This window comes from Gastrolobium bilobum, unplaced genomic scaffold, assembly GCF_033153095.1.
Source record: "Gastrolobium bilobum isolate Gb01-03AN ecotype WA unplaced genomic scaffold, APGP_CSIRO_Gbil_v1 utg24366, whole genome shotgun sequence".
In the NCBI taxonomy this organism is placed as follows: Eukaryota; Viridiplantae; Streptophyta; class Magnoliopsida; order Fabales; family Fabaceae; genus Gastrolobium; species Gastrolobium bilobum.
The window spans coordinates 1-19,059 of NW_026897488.1; the positions used below are offsets into that span (position 1 = coordinate 1).

The 19,059-nt window shown below is 35.2% G+C and overlaps 2 protein-coding genes across 5 annotated transcripts; both read left to right on the forward strand.

Annotated features, from left to right (window-relative positions):
* Positions 1-4,505: 4,505 nt before the first annotated feature.
* Positions 4,506-8,436, forward strand: LOC133307336 (uncharacterized). 4 transcript variants are annotated; one of them, XM_061507831.1, is made up of 3 exons: positions 4,524-4,596; positions 6,598-6,688; positions 6,937-8,436. In XM_061507831.1, exon 3 carries the CDS (start codon positions 6,987-6,989, stop codon positions 8,022-8,024), a length of 1,038 nt encoding a protein of 345 aa, XP_061363815.1. In that variant the 5' UTR covers positions 4,524-4,596; positions 6,598-6,688; positions 6,937-6,986; the 3' UTR covers positions 8,025-8,436. The 4 variants fall into 4 exon arrangements, with proteins under 4 accessions (XP_061363818.1, XP_061363816.1, XP_061363815.1 ...); XM_061507834.1 differs by lacking the exons at positions 4,524-4,596; positions 6,598-6,688 and adding an exon at positions 4,506-4,523; XM_061507832.1 differs by lacking the exon at positions 6,598-6,688 and having other exon boundaries at positions 4,509-4,596.
* A 3,944-nt stretch (positions 8,437-12,380) lies between these two features.
* LOC133307335 (vesicle-associated protein 1-2-like) lies at positions 12,381-16,889 on the forward strand. Its single transcript, XM_061507830.1, has 8 exons — positions 12,381-12,561; positions 12,708-12,778; positions 12,939-13,020; positions 13,439-13,554; positions 13,676-13,840; positions 14,037-14,087; positions 15,101-15,178; positions 16,473-16,889. Exons 1-8 carry the CDS (start codon positions 12,510-12,512, stop codon positions 16,581-16,583), a joined length of 726 nt encoding a protein of 241 aa, XP_061363814.1. The 5' UTR covers positions 12,381-12,509; the 3' UTR covers positions 16,584-16,889.
* The last annotated feature ends 2,170 nt before the right edge of the window (positions 16,890-19,059 follow it).

A 19,059-nucleotide genomic window follows, 5' to 3' on the forward strand; every position in this document is an offset into this window, starting at 1 on the left:
GAGGGCATTGTTGCCGAAGAATGGAAATACTTGGGTGGTTAGTAAATGGGTTAAAGAACACACCTGCCTAAACCAAGGTCTTACCCGAGATGATCAGACAGTTGGATTCTGATGTGATATGTGCAACCATTATCAGTATGTATTATTCGATATATCTAACTTCCTAAGGTATGTTAACGTTAATCAGTTTGTATTCTGACTGTTGGCCGGTGTTTTTTTTATATAGGTATGTTAAAAGAAGATCCATCATTGAAGCCAGTTCTTATTCAAGAGAGGGTACAACGTTTGTATGGATACAACATATCTTACAGGAAAGCTTGGAAGGCTAAAATGAAAGCCATTGTCAAGTTATTTGGCGACTGGGATAAATCGTATGCATTCTTGCCTGGTTGGCTGACATACATGACGCAGGTTAATGTGGGTTCTGTGTTCAAGATTGATACAGACCAATGTGTTGATGAACGTCGAGTGTATACGGATAAGGCTGTCTTTCACCGAGTATTTTGGACCTTTCACCAGTGCATTGAGGCCTTCAAATATTGTAAACCCATAATCCAAATTGATGGCACGCATTTGTACGGTAAATACAAAGGAACTCTTTTGATTGCAACTTCACAAGATGGAGATGGTTACATTCTCCCTATTGCATTTGCTATTGTTCCTCCTGGTGAGAGATTGGATGATTGGTCGTGGTTTCTTAGCCTCATGCGTTTTCACGTCACGCATAAGCATGGCATTTGTCTAATATCCGATCGTCATCCCAGCATCATCAAGGCTGTAAGAGATCATGCCGGTTGGCAGCCACCATTTGCGTATCATGTGTTTTGTCTACGCCACATCGGAAGCAACTTTAACACTAAGTTTAGAGATGTGGAATTAAAGAAAACCCTGATGAAGCTAGGTACAATCTTCTTTTTAATATGTACAAATTGTATATAATTCATCCTTTTGTATCTAACGCATCATTTTGTATTTCAGGGTACTTGAGTTCAAAGATTCATTTTGATATCAGATTCCAGGATTTTATCGACAGTAACCCTCAAGTAGCTTCATGGATAGATCAGATTCCCAAAGAAAAATGGTGCAGGTCTTACGATGAGGACGGTCGGAGGTTTGGTCACATGACGACTAACTTATCTGAGTGTGTGAATAAGGTCCTGAGGGGTGCACGTAATTTGCCTATAACAGCATTGGTGAAGATGACTCAAAGTAGACTTGTTGAGTATTTCGTCAAGAGACGTGAAAAGATCCAAAAGGCAAAGGCAAAGGGTTGGAGAATTGCAAAAAAAGTTGAGGATATCATCCAAAAAAATGATCAATTAACAGTGAGCCTCCGTGTGCGGGTTTTTGATAGGGACCTGCAGCTATTTGAAGTTGAGGATGCCTATAATCAATCAACTCATGATGCAGGTGACATAATGAGGGTGGACTTGCTCAATCGCAAATGTCAATGTGGACGGTTCACATCTAGAAGATTCCCTTGCAGTCATGTCTTAGCGGTGTGCAAGGTAGAAAAGTTGAACCACTATGATTATGTTGATCCTGTGTTCTCAATTGCACAAATTGATAAGGTATATGCTGCTCATTGGTATCCAATGGGCAATGAGTTGTTGATTCCACAAATTGATGGCCCAACCATTATCCCAAATGCATCTTTGGTACGTGCACAAGGAAGACCCAAATCCGAATTACACATGTTTTTTGCCCTAGGTTTCCACTCTACACTGATCCACTAAGGGAGTGTGACTTAGGGAGCATAATTTCCGAGTCAAAAAACCCATGTGGACATTAAATTCCTAAAACCAAGTCGTATGTTGTCATAACGTTTGTTTACGGTTAACAATACAAGATGTAGCCTTTTTGAACACATGTACTGATTTGCTGTGATGTGTTATGGACGAATGTGACCTGTTCAATATTGTTTTGTGCCGTGATGATCAAATTGCTAAAAAGGTTCCATTCATAAGTTATACAATATTGAAATGGGATTAAATTCATTACACAACATAACATAGATCCAAAAAACATAACAATTCTGCATTCATTAAAAAAAGTTACATTACATCAACGACTTAAAGGAAATACATGAACAAAACACAATAACATGATGTACACCCTAAATCTACTCGTCATCCCCGTCTGTGTCCGTCTCCGAGTCGTCCTCATCTGACACATGACCCACATCCCTTGCTGCCTCAGCTACCTGACCACCTCTTGCAAGCTCCAGACGAGCAAGCCTGTCTTCCACACCCTTAAACCTTCCTTGTATGTGTCTAAACCTTTCATTCCCTTTCTTTCTCCATTTTTTATGTGCCAGCGCCATCTTTCCTATCTTCTTTGTCATTGCATTTATGCCCTTCATGACATCACGCAGTGAAAATCCACCTTCAGGTTCAGCTATCTCCTCAACCTCAGCCACATCCTCCTCCTCCTCCTCCTCCTTCACATCTGGCTCAACAATATGGTCATCTGGGGCAACATAAGGAACCTCAACCTGGGGCATACCACTAAACTCCCACACACCCGATCTCGTGTTCTTAGTAATCTTGCACTGCTCCAATAGACGCTTTCCGAACTTGCAATTATAGCCCGTGGTCTTCTTCAACAGCTCAGTCTCCATGGGAACACCAAAGTGAACCAATATCCTCTGTACCAGACAGGCGTATGGAAGATGACCCTTATGTTTGGCCTTAAACATAAACCAACAGATATAGTGCCTCCAGTTCACCATCTGGGCATGTCGGATAGCCCACATAATGGGAATGTCATGTTCCAACACCCTGGAATGATTAAAAGATCGCGGAAACAGAACGTGGGTGAGGACATAGTGTAGTATACGGGACTCCACAGAAAGCAACCCCACCGTATAGTGCAAGTGTTCCCCACGGACTCTTCTCTGCTCCTGCACGGCATCCTCTCGTACATATCCTGGAAGTACTACACCACTATCAGCGTCATACACCACAGTCTGAGAAGAGTCAAAATCATAGCCGAGTATCTCCAACCATGCAGGTGCCGTCATGATGATCTCTATTCCACAGACCCTCGACCTCAGCTCGCCCTGTACGTAGCTGAGGTTATGGTAGAAGGCCCGCACCATAAGCTCTGAATACGGACATAGGGTCTTGGCCAACACCCTCAGATGTGCCGCCTCCAACACCCCCACAATTTCAAATCCCTCCTTATCAAAAAAGGCTGTATCCAAAGATTTTGGAGCACATAACGGCCGGTTCAAATGGTCACGTACGAATGAAGCGTGGACGGCAGGGTCGTCCTCAAACAGATACCCATACGGGAGGTCAACAGTATCAGGCTCTTCGTCTTGTCGCCTTGACGAAGAAGGCCGCTCTTGCCTATGCTTGGTGCGTCTCTCAAGTGACTCATTGCCCTCATCGCTTGGTCTTCTGCGACTCGTCATTTGTTTAGGGTACCTACAATGAAACATGTCAGCATTTAACTATATGAAACATGTCATGATGGTAATGAAAACTTGCAACATAAGCGCTGTAAACCAAAAGCAAACTTTTGCCCCATACAAACTTTTCAAACAAAAAAATTCACACAATGCAAAAAAATAAACCTTAGTAGATTAGGGTTACAAAACCTACAACAAACGCTTTGATTAGAGTTCACAAATTCGGACAACAAACAAATACAAAAAATTCCTAAACCTAAAACACAATGCAAGTTAAGAAACCTTACCTATCCTTCAGATTTCACGATTTGGACCAAATTTGGGGGCAATCCACACGCCTAAAGGAAGGGTTTGGGGCGTTCTTCAGCTGCTCCTGCGGATTTGGGGTTTGGGCCGCCTCCTTAGTCGATTAGGTCATCCTACTCCCCCTCTGCCGAATGGGGGGTTTTTAAAAAACAAATCCGTCGATATTTAGTCGACTAAATATCCCAAAAATGTAGTCGATTAAGATAATTTTTTAGTCGACTAAATTTGCGGTAGTCCACTTTCTGAAGATTGACCATTTGCTCGACTAAAACAGCAAGGTACTCGACTAAAAGGGGGCAGGTTGGTGGATAGTTCTTGATCAGGGGAAAATTGGTTATTAATTAATTAATGAGGGGCAAAAGGGTCAAAAAGCCCATGAGCGTGCCTCCAAAGAAATAATTAAAGTCATTAAAATATGGAATAAAAAAATAAAGTAAACATCTACACACACAAAAAAAAACATTATTAAGGATTCTGAAACAAATAATGGCTTATTCAACCCAACTTTTCCAAACAATAACCAATCTCAATTTAATAATAATAATAATAATTATTATTAAGAATAGGTTAAATTTATAATTCTTACAACCTCAATTATATATTTTGAAAAATATACTCTCAAGTATTTATACTCAACAAAAATGAAATATATAATTGAAGTTGTAAGAATTATAAAAATAAAAATAAAAAAAATTGTAAATTATTATTATTGACATTTGACAATAAGTCAATAATAGTTTTTCCATAAGAAAATTCATTTGATTGGTAGTTGTTTATTTTCGTCCACCTAAAAGGAAATCTGGTAAGTGATAACCCCTCGTGTATTCGTTTATGTGTTCATACGAATCCGAAGCCGATGCTTACTTCGCCGAAAGGTCACACTCCAATTTTCTTACCATTCGCATCTGAATTTCATTGAATCTTTCTTTTCTCTTTTGTTGTCCCCTGTTTGGTCAATGACCTCTTGTTTTTGTTTTCTCTTATCTCTGTTTGGAATTAGGTTAGGCAAGCTATGTTTCTCTGCATATGTAAATCAAATAATAAGCCAAAGAGAATAGTGCATAGCTAAGTAGGGTGGTTGAATGTGAAATAATTTCTTAGTGTAAATTCACCTATGTGAATTAATAGAGAGAATTATAAAATTAAAGTGGGGAGGGACCAAAAATTACACTAATGTGAGAATATAACCCTTGATTTTATTTCAGGTGAACAGTTAAATGATTTGCAAATAAAATACACGGTTAATAATACTGTAATAGAGTCCTAATTTTTACATAGGTGTAAATTGATTCCTCCCTAATCTGGTTTTTTTTAAGTTTCAGCTAAACTGGTTGCTATGATGAAGAAGTTTTGTTCTGAGGATACTCTGAACATTTGACACAAGTTTATGTGTTTTAGAATGATAGTACTCCTTCCTTCTTAAAATATTTGTCCTTTTAGATAATGAGTTTTGTTTCATTTTATATGTAACATAAGAAAATCAAGAAGGGGAACCTTGACACAGTAGTTGGTGTTGTCACCATGTGTGACCTGGAGGTTACACACACACAGGTTCGATTCATAGAATTAGTCTCTTGTAAATGTAAGGTAAGACTGCGTGCTTACTATAGACCCAAGCAATGGGTCTGACCTTTCCCGTACCCTGCACATAGCGGGAGCTTAGTTTTATACCAACTGCCTGCCCGTTTTTAATCCTTGACTTTTAGTATTTTTACTAAATGGAATAACAGAGGGTAATTCAGTTTAATGTATTTAGATTTTCTCATAATTGAGGTTATTTGGTAGCTTTCTTAATTCTTGTGAAATTATCTTATTTGATAGATATTTTAAAACAAAGGAAGTATACTGGTGGCACAAACTTGAACTTTGAAGAACCAATGTCTGAAATCTTCAAATTCAGAGAATTCTAGCTGACTAAAGATTCACTTTTCGTTGGCTAGTTGACTGGAAAAATGCATCATGATACTAACTCATGTTTCATGGAAATTAGTCAGCTATTTTGCTATCTTAATTGACTAGAATATTTTTACAGCTAACTAGATTGTCTTTCTATCTGACTAAAATCCCTGAGGAACTAAATTAAAATCCTAAAAAATTATAGCCGACTTGTATTTAGTTATTGCTTTGCTCACTTGCTTGGTATTTTGGCTTACTGTTTTGGGATTCGAGCTGAGTGATTTTGTTACCAACCAAGAAAGATTTCAGACCAAAACGCAGAACAGGAGGCAAGAAAATACTAGGATTTCTATTAATATGGATCAAGGAGCTTACAAGGTTACAAGACACTTCCAAGGGAAGCACCTCTTCACACCTAGTGAGCACCCTCCGTGGTCAATTAGAAGTTTACAACTGAATGCCCACAAAAGACAACTTCCTCTACTTTTATACACAAGGACTATTACTAATTACACTTTGACTTTTTCCTAACTAACTCTTTTGTCTCCTTCGATATACTTTCCATGCTTTAGGCTTACTTGAATTATCAACCCTAGCCACGTCCGTAACAGATGAAGAAATTAGCTGGCTAATTTAGAACACTTGTAGATGAACAATTCATAAATAAACATAGATAAACCAATTGCTTGTGCTTATTGATCTGATGCATTGCTAACTTAGCACACCCAATTTAGGTAAAAGATTTCCCTTTTTGTTATCTTTGTTTGGCTTTGCAAATAGCATAGGTCTTTAAACCTTCACCACTTTATATGGCTTTGTTACTCTGAAATCTGAGCAAGTTTCTGATTTTCACCTGGATCGCGTCTAGTACACTTGAAGTATGTTTTCCACTGTCTCCTTTTTGTTTGTTGGGAACTGGTGGGAAAAGAAAAGAAAAGTGAAACATGAAACAGGCTTGAATTTTAGCTTTATTGAATCAGGGGACAACTGGTGTAACTGAAGATTTCCCAGTCTCACTTTGGAAAGCACTACTATTTGTGTGCCTCTTTCAGCATTGATTAACAGTATTAGGTACTGTATAGTAGAGTTCCTGTAATCCACTTTTTACATGTCTCTTGAACAACTTTTATATTTGTTTATCATTTTTCTTTTTAAATTGCTAGATTTGCTAGACTTACACTCTGCTTAAAGTAGCATCCAAGATAGTGCTGTATGCTTTCCAATAACAGTACACATCACTCAAACAGAGTCTGTGATTTCTCGATTTTGGAGTTTAACAGTGTTTGTGTCATCAGCGGTTTGTTCTTTTTTAACTTCAGGTGCCTGAGAACAAAGAGCATAAAAACCTTTAGAGCATCTGTAGTCAAGAATGAATGGAGGAATGGCATCATTAACTCAAACACAGTATAAAATACATACCTCCACTTTCTGGAGGGCACATCCTAGAAGCCATGGATTATTGAAATCCGGAAAACTATTGCAACTCCAAGGACTCACTTTTCCTAGTATTCACATCAATCAATCCTGCATATGCTGCACAAAGTTGACTCCATGGGAACCATCACCTGTCACATATGCTCCTACTGATAATCAAAGTAGTAGTTTCTTGCAGAATAGTGCCAATATATTTGAAACACTTGATCCTAGTAAAACAGCTGACTCATCAACAGCAAATGCTGAAGAGCTTCTAGAGAAAAAATATCAGCAAGGTCTGCAACTTCAGTTTTTCAAATGGCCCATGTGGCTTCTGGGCCCTTCCATTCTCCTTGCGACCGGCATGGTCCCAACATTGTGGTTACCAATGTCTTCGATCTTTCTTGGCCCCAATATAGCCAGCCTGCTTTCCTTGGTTGGACTTGATTGCATCTTTAACCTTGGTGCAACCCTTTTTCTCCTCATGGCTGATTCTTGTTCCCAGCCAAAGTATCCAACACAAGACTGTAACAGCAAGGCTCCCTTCAGTTACCAGTTCTGGAACATTGTTGCAACTCTTACTGGATTTATTGTCCCATTGTTGATGATGTTTGGATCTGAGAAGGGCTTCCTCCAACCTCAGCTACCTTTAATCTCATTTGCTGTTCTACTTGGTCCTTATTTTCTTCTTTTGTCAGTACAGATTCTGACTGAGATATTGACTTGGCATTGGCAATCACCAGTTTGGCTTGTTACCCCAGTCATTTATGAGTCTTACCGTGTCTTGCAGCTAATGAGGGGATTAAAGCTTGGGGTTGAGCTCAATGCACCAGCATGGATGATGCATACAGTTAGGGGGTTGGTTTGTTGGTGGGTGCTAATTCTTGGTCTACAGCTGATGAGGGTTGCTTGGTTTGCTGGTTTAACTGCTCAAGCTCGTAATCAGCAATTATCTCATTCAGATGCTTCTGCTGCTAATGGTATTACTGATTAATACCATTGAAAACTATTTTAAAAGAGACTGATTATAGATAAAGTTGATATGGTTTAAATTTTAAATTTAGTGATGGGTGTTTTCCATCCCATCCATAGACCATAGTGATAGTGATGTACATCTAATATATACAAGTAAATTAGATACAATACTTATCTGATTATCTGGGATTTGTGCTGTATCGATGGTTGTTCGTGTGTTATCTTGAATTATGATCAAACTGGTTGATCTGTTTTGTACCTCAACTTATGAAGAGGGAAGGAGAACTATATCGTTGTTGGCTCAAGGAAAAGTTTAGGGATTTATTATTTTTGATAAATTGTATTTATTAGGATAAGTTATATTAATTACTTGTTATTGATAAATCTTTGATAATGTATTGTGGCTTTTCCAGATAGAATGTATAGTGGCTCTCAAGATTCTTTTTTTTGTTTTTGTTTTTGTTTTTGTTTTTGTTTTTGGACACAAAGCTCTCAAGATTGTGGTGCTTAGCATTATTTGTGGAAAAGGGAAAGTGTTGTCTTTTCTCTTGGTTCCCAGTTTACTTGTTCTTGTGAATTGTGAATTCTATCAGAGGGAACACTCCATGTTTTACACTGTACAAAACTCATTTTTATGTTCTAAAATTTTCAAAGGCATTGTGTTTTACTTTGGCATGATGCTGAATTCTTCAGTGTAATACCCAAGTAAAACTTGCTTTTGTTGGACTACCGCAACACGCTAACACTCTTAACACTTACTTTTGTGGCAATTCAAGGGATATTCATATTAGGATGGCTTAAGGTGCTATGGGCTTTGCTCAAATGTGTGGTTTGGGAGAGGATTAGGGAAAGGTCTAAGGGGTGTTTGGTAGAAGAGAAGAATTTTTTTATAAGGAAAATAAATTACTAAGAATATAGTACGAAAGTAAATTTAGTAGGAAAGTTAAAAAAAAGTTGTTTGGTAGGCCAAAATTTTATTGAAAAAATTGAATAAAGTTTGATAAGTTTATGTTTGGTTGGAGGGTTAATATTGCTGGGAAAATGGGTGTAATTTACAAATTTAACCTTTTTTATTTGTTCTTCCAAGAGGATGTAACTGAAGACATCAAACCTTCAACTCCACTGTCATCACCCTTCCATCACTAAGAAAATTCAAAAGCTACAAAGTGCTATGAATTTATCTAGGCAGCCAAGTCCAGTATCTGTTCTTGACACTGCATTCTTAGAAGATGATGTCAACCTCTGGTTTCGTTTGTAAATCCTAGTATAAGGCCAACTCCAAATATGAAAAAAGTTTCGTTTTTCCATGCTTTCAAAGTGTGAAAAAAGGTGTTTCCTGATTTTGTGACCTTATGAACACTATCAAAGAGGATCACACGAGAGTCCACTAGATCACTCTGATTTATCATGTTTCGTTTCCGAGATGCAAGGCCAATAGAGCTTTGTATAGGGTCATTTTCGTCTCCAGGGGCACTTCCATTTTTTACTTTCCCCAGTAATCCCAAAATACTATATTAGACGTGGTATTCTGAAACAGTACATTTACAAATGCTAGGGAAACAATTTCCTAGTTGAATTTTTGTAAAGCTTCTACCAAACATGGACAAGTTGGAAAACCAATTTGATTTGCCTAGATATCTACACCAAAAACTCCTACCCAACACCCCCTAAGCTGTGAAATTATATTTATCTTAGCCATAGTCCATAGAACGTAGTCAGTATATTTCAGGATTCTCAGGAAACTGACTTTTCTTAATTTTTAATTTTCAGATATTATCGTAAATTGAATGTTTTCATCATATTTTTGAAAATTGAGATTCTCGGATAAAATGAAATTTTTCTTCTACCAAACGCTCCTGTCTCTTTAAAATGCAAGCATTTTCCTTCTCCCATTTCATAATTAGGTACGGATTCTTACGTATAAGACTGTACATGACTTATCATGCAGAATTCGTAAAGATGAATTTAGAAACCAAAGCAAAAGAAAATAAAGGAAAGATAAAGAATCCATTGCAGAACTGTCATGGCAAACAGATTTAAAGAAAAGGGTAAATTATTTAAGAGGAAAATACGATCAATGATTGAAGTAAAGCCAATTTTTATGTACTAAAATCCGGAAGCCTCTGCAAATATATAAGAGTAAGTTTGGATATAAGGATTGTCTTTAGTTACCCTTTTGGTATGGATATTTTAGTTGGAATAACGAGAACGTGAGATAGAGAATATTTATTTACCATATTTAGTATAAGAAATGTGAACAAAATATCAGCAATTTTTTTTCCCCACATTTTCCTTTTGAATTACACAAAGTTAAAAAATTATCCACCTACTAGTATATGATTTTTTTTTCCCATTCTCTCAGATATTGAATATAACCTTTTGAGACAAATACCTTGCTAAACTATACGACTGCATGAGTATTTTGGTAATTTTGATTCACATTTTTATTAATATTTTACCATCAATCAAATGCTTTTTCGTAACTTACTTGGAATAAAAAAATTTCTACCAAATTCCTAACAATTTTTCTTTTTCGATAAAAAAAATATCTTTCATACCAAACACCCCTTAATATAACTAGTCAAGTTTAATTGGAAGTTTATATTATATGGGCACAAACAACTCTCTGTATTAGCAACTATGCTTTAGCAAAATTGTACACAAATTTATGGGTTGCGGTGAGTCCAAAAGAAAAGCCTCCAAATGGATCTGTGCTTGCTGTGACAGCTACGCTTGAGTAGTTCGGTGTTAGTGGTGTTGGTACTTTCTGTGGTGTTGGTACTTTCTTCAGCTTAAATTCATACTAATAAATTCATGCTACTTTTATGGAGCGTTTGGTACAGTAGAAATTTTTTTTGTTTAAAAATCTCAATTTTTAAAAATATAATTTTTACATTTAGTTTATGATAATATTTGAAAATTTAAAATTTTAAAAAATGTAATTTTTCAGAAATTCAAAAAAATGCCACGTAAGACAGTGATTAAAAGTCATTTGGAAGCTACAAAGTGGTTGAATACACGGTGATCACTGTTTATTTTGTTTATGAGAGCTGGAAAATTCTAGAAAAATGTAAAGTGTTTCTCTGTTTCAAAGCATGAGAGATTGAAAACAAATTGCTTTCAATATTATCTCTAGCCTTGATAATGCTTCTTATAATAACTCGTTCATAAGCAATCTCAAGGACAACTTATGACTATGCAGTAAACTTGTTCTTTTTTTCGTAAGAGGTTTTTTGAATTCTTATTAAACTGTTCCTCTCTTAATATTATTTCTCACGAGCTCAAATTGTTGATATTTGAAATTTTACCAATGTTTCAATTCAAGCTTATTTGTCACTAGAAGCATTATAAACCTGTAATTTTTATTAGTAATTTTTTAAATGAGTAATCTAAAATGAAAAATATAAAAAATTATTATTTAATATTTATAGAAAGTTTGAATTGAAAATATTCATAAAAAAATTGATAAAATTATGTATAATATTTAAAATTTTCTAACTTATCTAATTAGTCTGATAAACAATTTTTTTTATAAATAAGTGTGGTAAAATATTTCCTCCTTAAGTAAGCCAATGAACTCAAACTAAACTTATAAAAAAGAATATATACTTTATTTTGACAAACCCACAAAGAATAATATCAACCTTGGAAAGAAAAATAAAAGGGAAAGAAATTTACACAAGGAAGCAAGAATTTAAAAGGAGGAAAAACAAAAAAGAAAACACATCATGATCATGATGGAGATGCTTTAATGTAGTTTGAGAGTCACTCTATTACAATTTATAAAGGGAAAAATGTATGATTTTAAAGAATATAAAATTGTGTTATTTTAAATTAGAGAATGAGATAAATCATCAAAAAAATGAAGGATTTTTTTTTTAAAAATACGAGTTTTTTTTTTTTTTTTTTTGATAATAAAAAATACGAATTTCATCTCTTTGTAAGAGTGAAAGAATATGAGATGTGTCATTTAAAATGACACATCATTTTCCCGTTTATAAATGATAGTACACAATCCAATGTGCCATTAGATTAAAAATAAAACATTGTTACATTAAAATTTGCTAAACTGCTTAGAATATTAGTATGATAATGTATAAAATATATATATTTTGGGATATGATCCGTTTACAATTTTTTTTTGCAAATTACACTAAATATGACCGATCGTACACTGCATGATTAAAGTATGACCGGTCATAATTAGTATAATCTGTAAAAATTTGTAAAAAAAAAAAATTTGTAAATATAACTTGCCTGGTATATTTTTCATAAAAATAGAACTAACTAGTGTGATCATTATTTTGGAGGGAGAAAAGACCAAAATACCCTTCCTCTTGATGCCTCGTACCCAAATCACTCCATAGACCATAGGGATAAACAAGTGTCCCACGTTGTGCAGCTCTCTGACTCTCTCTCTCTCTCTACCTACGACAACCGTTTTTTCTCGCCGGAAAACCAACATTGACTTGGTCTCCGGCGATTCACCTCCGATCCCTCCACCATGAGTTCCGGCGAGCTCATCCACATACAGCCTCAGGAGCTGCAGTTTGGCTGTGAGCCTCTTCTGTTCCGAAAAAAAAAAAATCTTCACTTTAATTCGGTTTTTTGGGTTTTTTGTTCGGTTTCTGCTTCTGGGTGTTGTTCTAATATCCTTTTCTTTCTTTCTTTTTTTTCCTGGCTTTTGGGTTTTGCGAAATAGTGGAATTGAGGAAGCAGATCTCATGCTCTTTGCAGTTGTCTAACAAGACAGATAACTATGTGGCTTTCAAGGTTCCAATTTTACTTTTGGTGTTTCTTTTCTAACTTACTTTCTATGCTTTTTCTTTTCTTTTCATTTATTTCTAGTTTTTTGGATTTGAAAATTTATGTGTGTGTATATGTGGTATGGAGACTTGTAATTTTGATTTGAAGTGAAATTCATGGTTTGTAGGTTAAGACGACAAATCCGAAGAAGTATTGTGTTAGACCTAACACTGGAGTTGTGTTGCCTAGGTCTACATGTGATGTTACAGGTCTCTCTCTCTCTCTTCTCTTGCACACAAAAGCACACAGGCATGCATAGAGGAACAATCTATTGCTTGATTATGTATCCCTATGCTTAAACTGGTAGTTTGTTATGCATGGTGATTAGTGAAATATTTTGAATTATTTTTGGGGTCAATTTTTTGCCCCCCCCCCCGCGTATGTGTGCAACATAAGGGAACCTTGGCACAACATTGGTGTTGGATATGTGACATTTGTGACCCTGAGGTCGCAGGTTCGATTCATGTAATCAGCATTCATTTGCAAATGCTGCCTGCTATTAGTATTGACCCACAAGCCTCTTGGGGTAGTTTTTATAGCACCAGGATTCCCTTTTTCTGTGTGCAACATTTGTAAGCAACTTTCCCTTTTATGTATTGACTGTTTGTGTCTTATTTATATTTTCAGTAACAATGCAAGCCCAAAAGGAGGCACCTCCTGACATGCAATGCAGGGATAAGTTTCTCCTTCAAAGTGTAGTAGCAAGCCCTGGAGCAACAGCAAAAGATATCACTCCAGAAATGGTAACCATTCAACAAATAATAAACTGTTTCTTGATAGAATAACTCTGTGTGAGTGTGACATATGCTACAGTTTTAACTCACCTTGCATTGTTTAATGGTTTTCTTTGCTCATTGCATATAGTTCAATAAAGAATCTGGCTATGCTGTGGAAGAGTGCAAATTGAGAGTTGTTTATGTTCCTCCTCCCCAACCACCATCCCCAGTCCGAGAAGGATCCGACGAAGATTCTTCACCTCGTGCATCTGTATCAGAAAACGGGCATTCAAGTGCTTTGGAATTTATGCCTGTAAGTAACCAGTGGGGTTTGCTTTTTTCAATCCCTTCGTAACTTTCATTTGGGTTCATCTACCACCGACCCCAATTATTTGGGATAAAGATGTTGTTGATGTTGATGAAGTAAACAGTGGGGTTTGCATATATTTTTAATCAAAACATTTAATGTTTTCATGTTGGTTATTTGTTGTGATAAACGTTCCCTGTAGGCTTCAAAAGCTTTCAATGAGCAGGTTGAACATCAAGATGCTTCATTTGAGGTGACATATATATCTCACATCTTTGCTCTTTGACATTTAGAAGGATATCTTGTCCTCCGCCAGTCGTACTTTACCTCTTTTCTCTCTAACAATAACAAGGTTTTTTTTTTTATTAAAAAAAAAAGCAGTTCACATTATAATTTCTATGCAGCACAAAATACTTTAATGCTTGATGTTGGCAATTGACCCCAACCCAAACTTGCATGCAATAATAGCTCCTGTTGACCCCAACCCAAATGGACAATTTTGCATGTCATTGTAGACTGTAGAGATATAAAAAATCATGATGATTCTAATTTAGTTTTACGAGGTTGGAATCACCTTTCATATGTTTTTGAAATGCATAAATTTGAAGTATTCTGAGTTTATGTAAGGATTTTATTGCTGTACTGGCCTTTTATCAATGATCTTTCATAGTCTTGTGGTACTGTGATTTTCTATTTTTTTTTTTTTTTGGTACAAGGAGTTTCTATGGTTTTTAATTTAAGCATGTCATATAGGAATGCCCTTGCAGATAAACTGTTTTGAAGTTGATTGATTCATGTCATTTATTTACATTGATAATCCTATTATTGGAAGAACTTGCTGGCCATTGCCTTCAGTGGTTATCTCTGCTAACTCAAAGAAGAGCTCAGCATTGCTCTTGGTGAGTGATGGGCTCTAAGAAAATATCCAAGCCCATTAGTTAGGAACTAGCTATATATATATATATATATATATATATATATATATATATGTTTAGGATGGGTTTCTTTATGCATGAATGCAGAGTTGGTTAATGGGGAAATTTGGGGTCCTCTGAGGAACTCTTGTAGCCTAGGTGTGTTGGCTGTGAGGGGGAGTTGAGGTCTCTTGGGGTTTATTTTCTGCATTTTATCTTTGTATTAGTGTATGTAAAAAGAGGCTATGCCTCCATTGTTAATGAAATTAGTGCTATATTTTTCTGGGTTCCATGAGTGAGATATGAATTCTGAAAAATTGATGCTTCTCATTTTAATTTCTTATTATTTCAGGCAACAACTCTTATTTCCAAGGCAACTGAGGAGAGGAATTCTGCTGTTGAGCAAACTAAAAGGCTTCAACAAGAACTGGTATAAAATTTATTCTGAAATTTTTTTCTTTTAAGCATGCTTTTACATGTGTTATTTTGAATGTTGTCATAGGAGATCTTGATGGTTATCCTATGAACCTAAGACAGTCTACCCAGAAAATTTTAATATACTCATTATGGTATTCCTAGTTTATTATTTTCGACAAGTGCACTCTATATTGGAAGTTATAATGACTTACTCTTTCAATACTTCTAATTTGTTCTTTTGTTATGTTATGGACCTATTAGGATGAAATGAATTTAATATCCATCTCCTTATGTCTGAGTTTACAGTTTGGGAAAGATGAGATCATCTTAGTCAATCTATTCATGAATTAAGTGTATCTGAATATCTTGAAAACTTTTCTGATTCAAAGTAATAAAAGATCAGGAAATTGGAGGCAGGGGAACCAAAGGGAACCTGTTTGGTTTCCAGTTTTTAAAATATATTTTTTTTGCTTCTCAGATCTCAAAAAGTAGTAAACTGTGTGAACATATGCTACCGTATGATTCTTGAAAGCCTTTTGGTTGAATTCATGTTATCCATAGGCTTAGTTATGTTACTCATTTAGCAAAACTGAGTATAATAGTTTGGTTGGTGGATAGTTTGAAAATCAACCAAAGCAAACCAATGAACATCCTTAAATTATCTACCACTCTTACCAATCACATTATATTTTGCCTATTGTTTTATAACCTCTTTTTTCAATTCCTTAATCCGTACCTAGCTATTTTATCACCTACATGAGAAATATAAAGGATAAATGTTTAAATGGCCTGTTGCAGTATTCCTATAGTTGTCTCTTTCCCACTGAAATCATAATAGGAAGGACGGGACTTGTTCATTGCCCAGTATGTTTTGATTGCTAATTATAGTCGTGCGCTCTTAATTGACACTCTTCTGCGTTCTGCTCTTTCTTTGTCAGCCACTGGATTAAAACTAGGCCCCACTTAAACTTCTTCTGAACGCTAGATCATTTTCCTTAATTGAGTATTAGACATTAGTAGTGCTAGAGGGTGAACCTTGGAGCAACTTTACAACCTTGAGACCGGAAGGTCATGGGTTCGAGTTTGAGAAACAACCTTTTTGTAAAAATGCACGGATAATGCTGCGTACAATCAATATTCACTCCTACCCTCGCAAGTCGATGAGCCTTATGTACTATGGTTTGGCCAATATTTGCCATAATTGAAAAGTGTTTAGTGCAGAAGTTAATAACTATTATATTGAGATTCTTTAGAATTTATGGTTCTCATGGAGAATTATGGTTTGACTTGGAATCTTCCATGCACAGGATCTTTTGAGGCGTGAAGCCAACAGAAGCCGTGGTGGTATACCATTTATGTATGTAGTTCTTATTGGCTTGATTGGCATCATTTTGGGTTTCCTATTGAAGAGGACGTGACCTATGTGATTGCCAGCTTCTCCAAGATGATCAATTGTAGAAAGCAGCAAGAGGAAGAAAAATGTGTTATATGCAAAAACCAATTATTGTCTTATTGTTGTGTATTGCTTCTAGAAATTTGGAATGTGTGATCTGAAATATAGGTACTTCTATCAGCAATAGCAATCATAGTCGTCAGTAGACATGTTGATGGAATTGGTATCATGGGAAGTGCATTGTTATTTGATGTGGTACATGTGATTAATTTTTTTATTTGCTCCTATTTCCCGACCTCACCTTGCTTGTATCAATTCAAAGTCATTGGCACCATGAAAAGAGTCTTTCAATAGTAATCCATAAGCTATAAAATTCTTCATAGTAACAAAAAATTATTTATTTTAGAAAGTAAAATTACCATTCTTCCTTCCTTTTCGATTTGTTTATGGTTTTCATTCATTGATTTGTCTAGTCAGTGCTCTAAGGGCATCGGTTATGAAAGTAAAGATAAAAAGTTTTAAATGTAAAGTAAAATACTTAAGGAATTAATATTTTTTCTGCTAAGTTGTAGATAATTTGATCTCGTATACACTAGAGTAGGGTTCAATGAAAAGAGAGAGCAAAAGTAAAGTTATTTCATATTTGCTTATTTCCAACATTTTAACACATTGAAATTTAAAAACTTAAAAGTATTATTTGATGGTTCGTATTTTTATTCAAGCTTCGTTAGGTTGTCAGCAAAACCTTTCATTTATTATCACTGGCCTTAATATTCAAAAGATATAGTTTGCAACATTTGTTGAACAATGTTATTTGTATATTATCTTTATATTATTCTTATATTGCTTTCTATGTTTTTCTATCTTTTTGTTTTTCAAATAAGATGTAAATTTTTTCTTGTAAAAAAAGTTATTCAGTTGGGTTTTTGCCAATGAAAATGGAGTAGACCGGGCAAAAAAAAAAGCAGACTTATATTTGAAGCAATAATAACAAAGAGAAGGCAATTCACCACCCAAAAAAAAAAAACTAATACAGGCAAAAAAAATAAAATGCAATGATCAAACAAGATAAAAGTTATTTACGTTTGGTTTGAATCATATGGTTTAATTTATAACCTCTGGCTCTAAGCCAAGAACCAAATCATACTTCTTCTTTTTAAAGTCGAACCAAACAACTTAGATAAGTAAATCAGATTGTGATTCAGTTTAATTCAAAATTTTAAAATCATAACTCCCATTAAAAAAGACAACAAAGACAAAAGATCTAACATTAAGAGAAATAGATCTATCTGAGTAACTTAATACTCAGATTTGCAAAAGATCAAACATTAAGAGAAATAACTAAAGAAAATTTGCAATCAATTCAGTTGTAAAAGGAAACACTACAAACGAATGATGTATCCAAGTTTACCTTCAACTCAACTCAATATCTCACTATTTAATGCTGCTCTGTGCATTTGTGACTAAATCTTTATTTTTTGGTGGACATAAAACTTGAGAAGTGGACAGCTATTTGCACAATGGACACAAAGTAATTAGTGGATGGCCTATCAATGACGAATAACATTATTTCTCTACAGTCCATGATCACCATCATAAACAGCAAAAAAGTCACTATCATATTAGTAGAGCCCTTAATGTGCATTTTGACCTGTGAGTCAAACCATAAACTAAGCTTGAGATTTGATTAATCCTAACCCCCATCAACGTCAACCAACCAACCAGACAACTAGCAACCATCATTAGTGTCAACTGCCATGAACTAGGTGTTGTTAGAAAATCATTAACTCATGTGAAATGTATTTTATGAACTTTTGACTTATACAAGGGCATACTGGTTCTCATGAGTTATGAGAAATTGATTTCCAAGTGCTTATAACCATCAACTTGAAGGAAGTTGACTAAGAAAAATGGTTCTATCTTTTCCTATAAGGCTTTTAACAAGAACAACTATAAAGAAAGAATCTATTAATGAAAGGAAATGGCAAGGGATAGATTGGGTTTATGTAGTGATGTTCATTTTCAATCATATGAATCATGGATCTATTCAAGTTTATTCCTTACGTGATGATAAAAAAACTAGTGAATACCATGAACTCCCAAGATCAATGTTCCCATTCTCTAATTTGAAGCTTCCCTATGTATCCCTTTTTCTTTCTGTTCCTCACAGCTTCCCATTGTTGCGTGGTTATCTCTACTTCACTTTGGATAAGTTACAAGTCATGTGTCATCTACATGCCTTGACCAATGTTAGATTTAACAGATAAGTCATGTTTTCATGTTAGACCAAACTATAGAAGGGTTCAGACTTCAGTGAGACAAAAAAAAAAAAAAAAAAAAACTTTAGGGGTTGAGAAAGTGTCAAATTACAGGTAATTAAAACAACTTAGCATAGTGAAAGTTACATAAGAAACAAAAACGGAAAAGCAACACAGAACAAGAGGAAATAAAAACGATACAGCAATACAAGATGGAATACTAAAAAACTGTTTCATTCCACA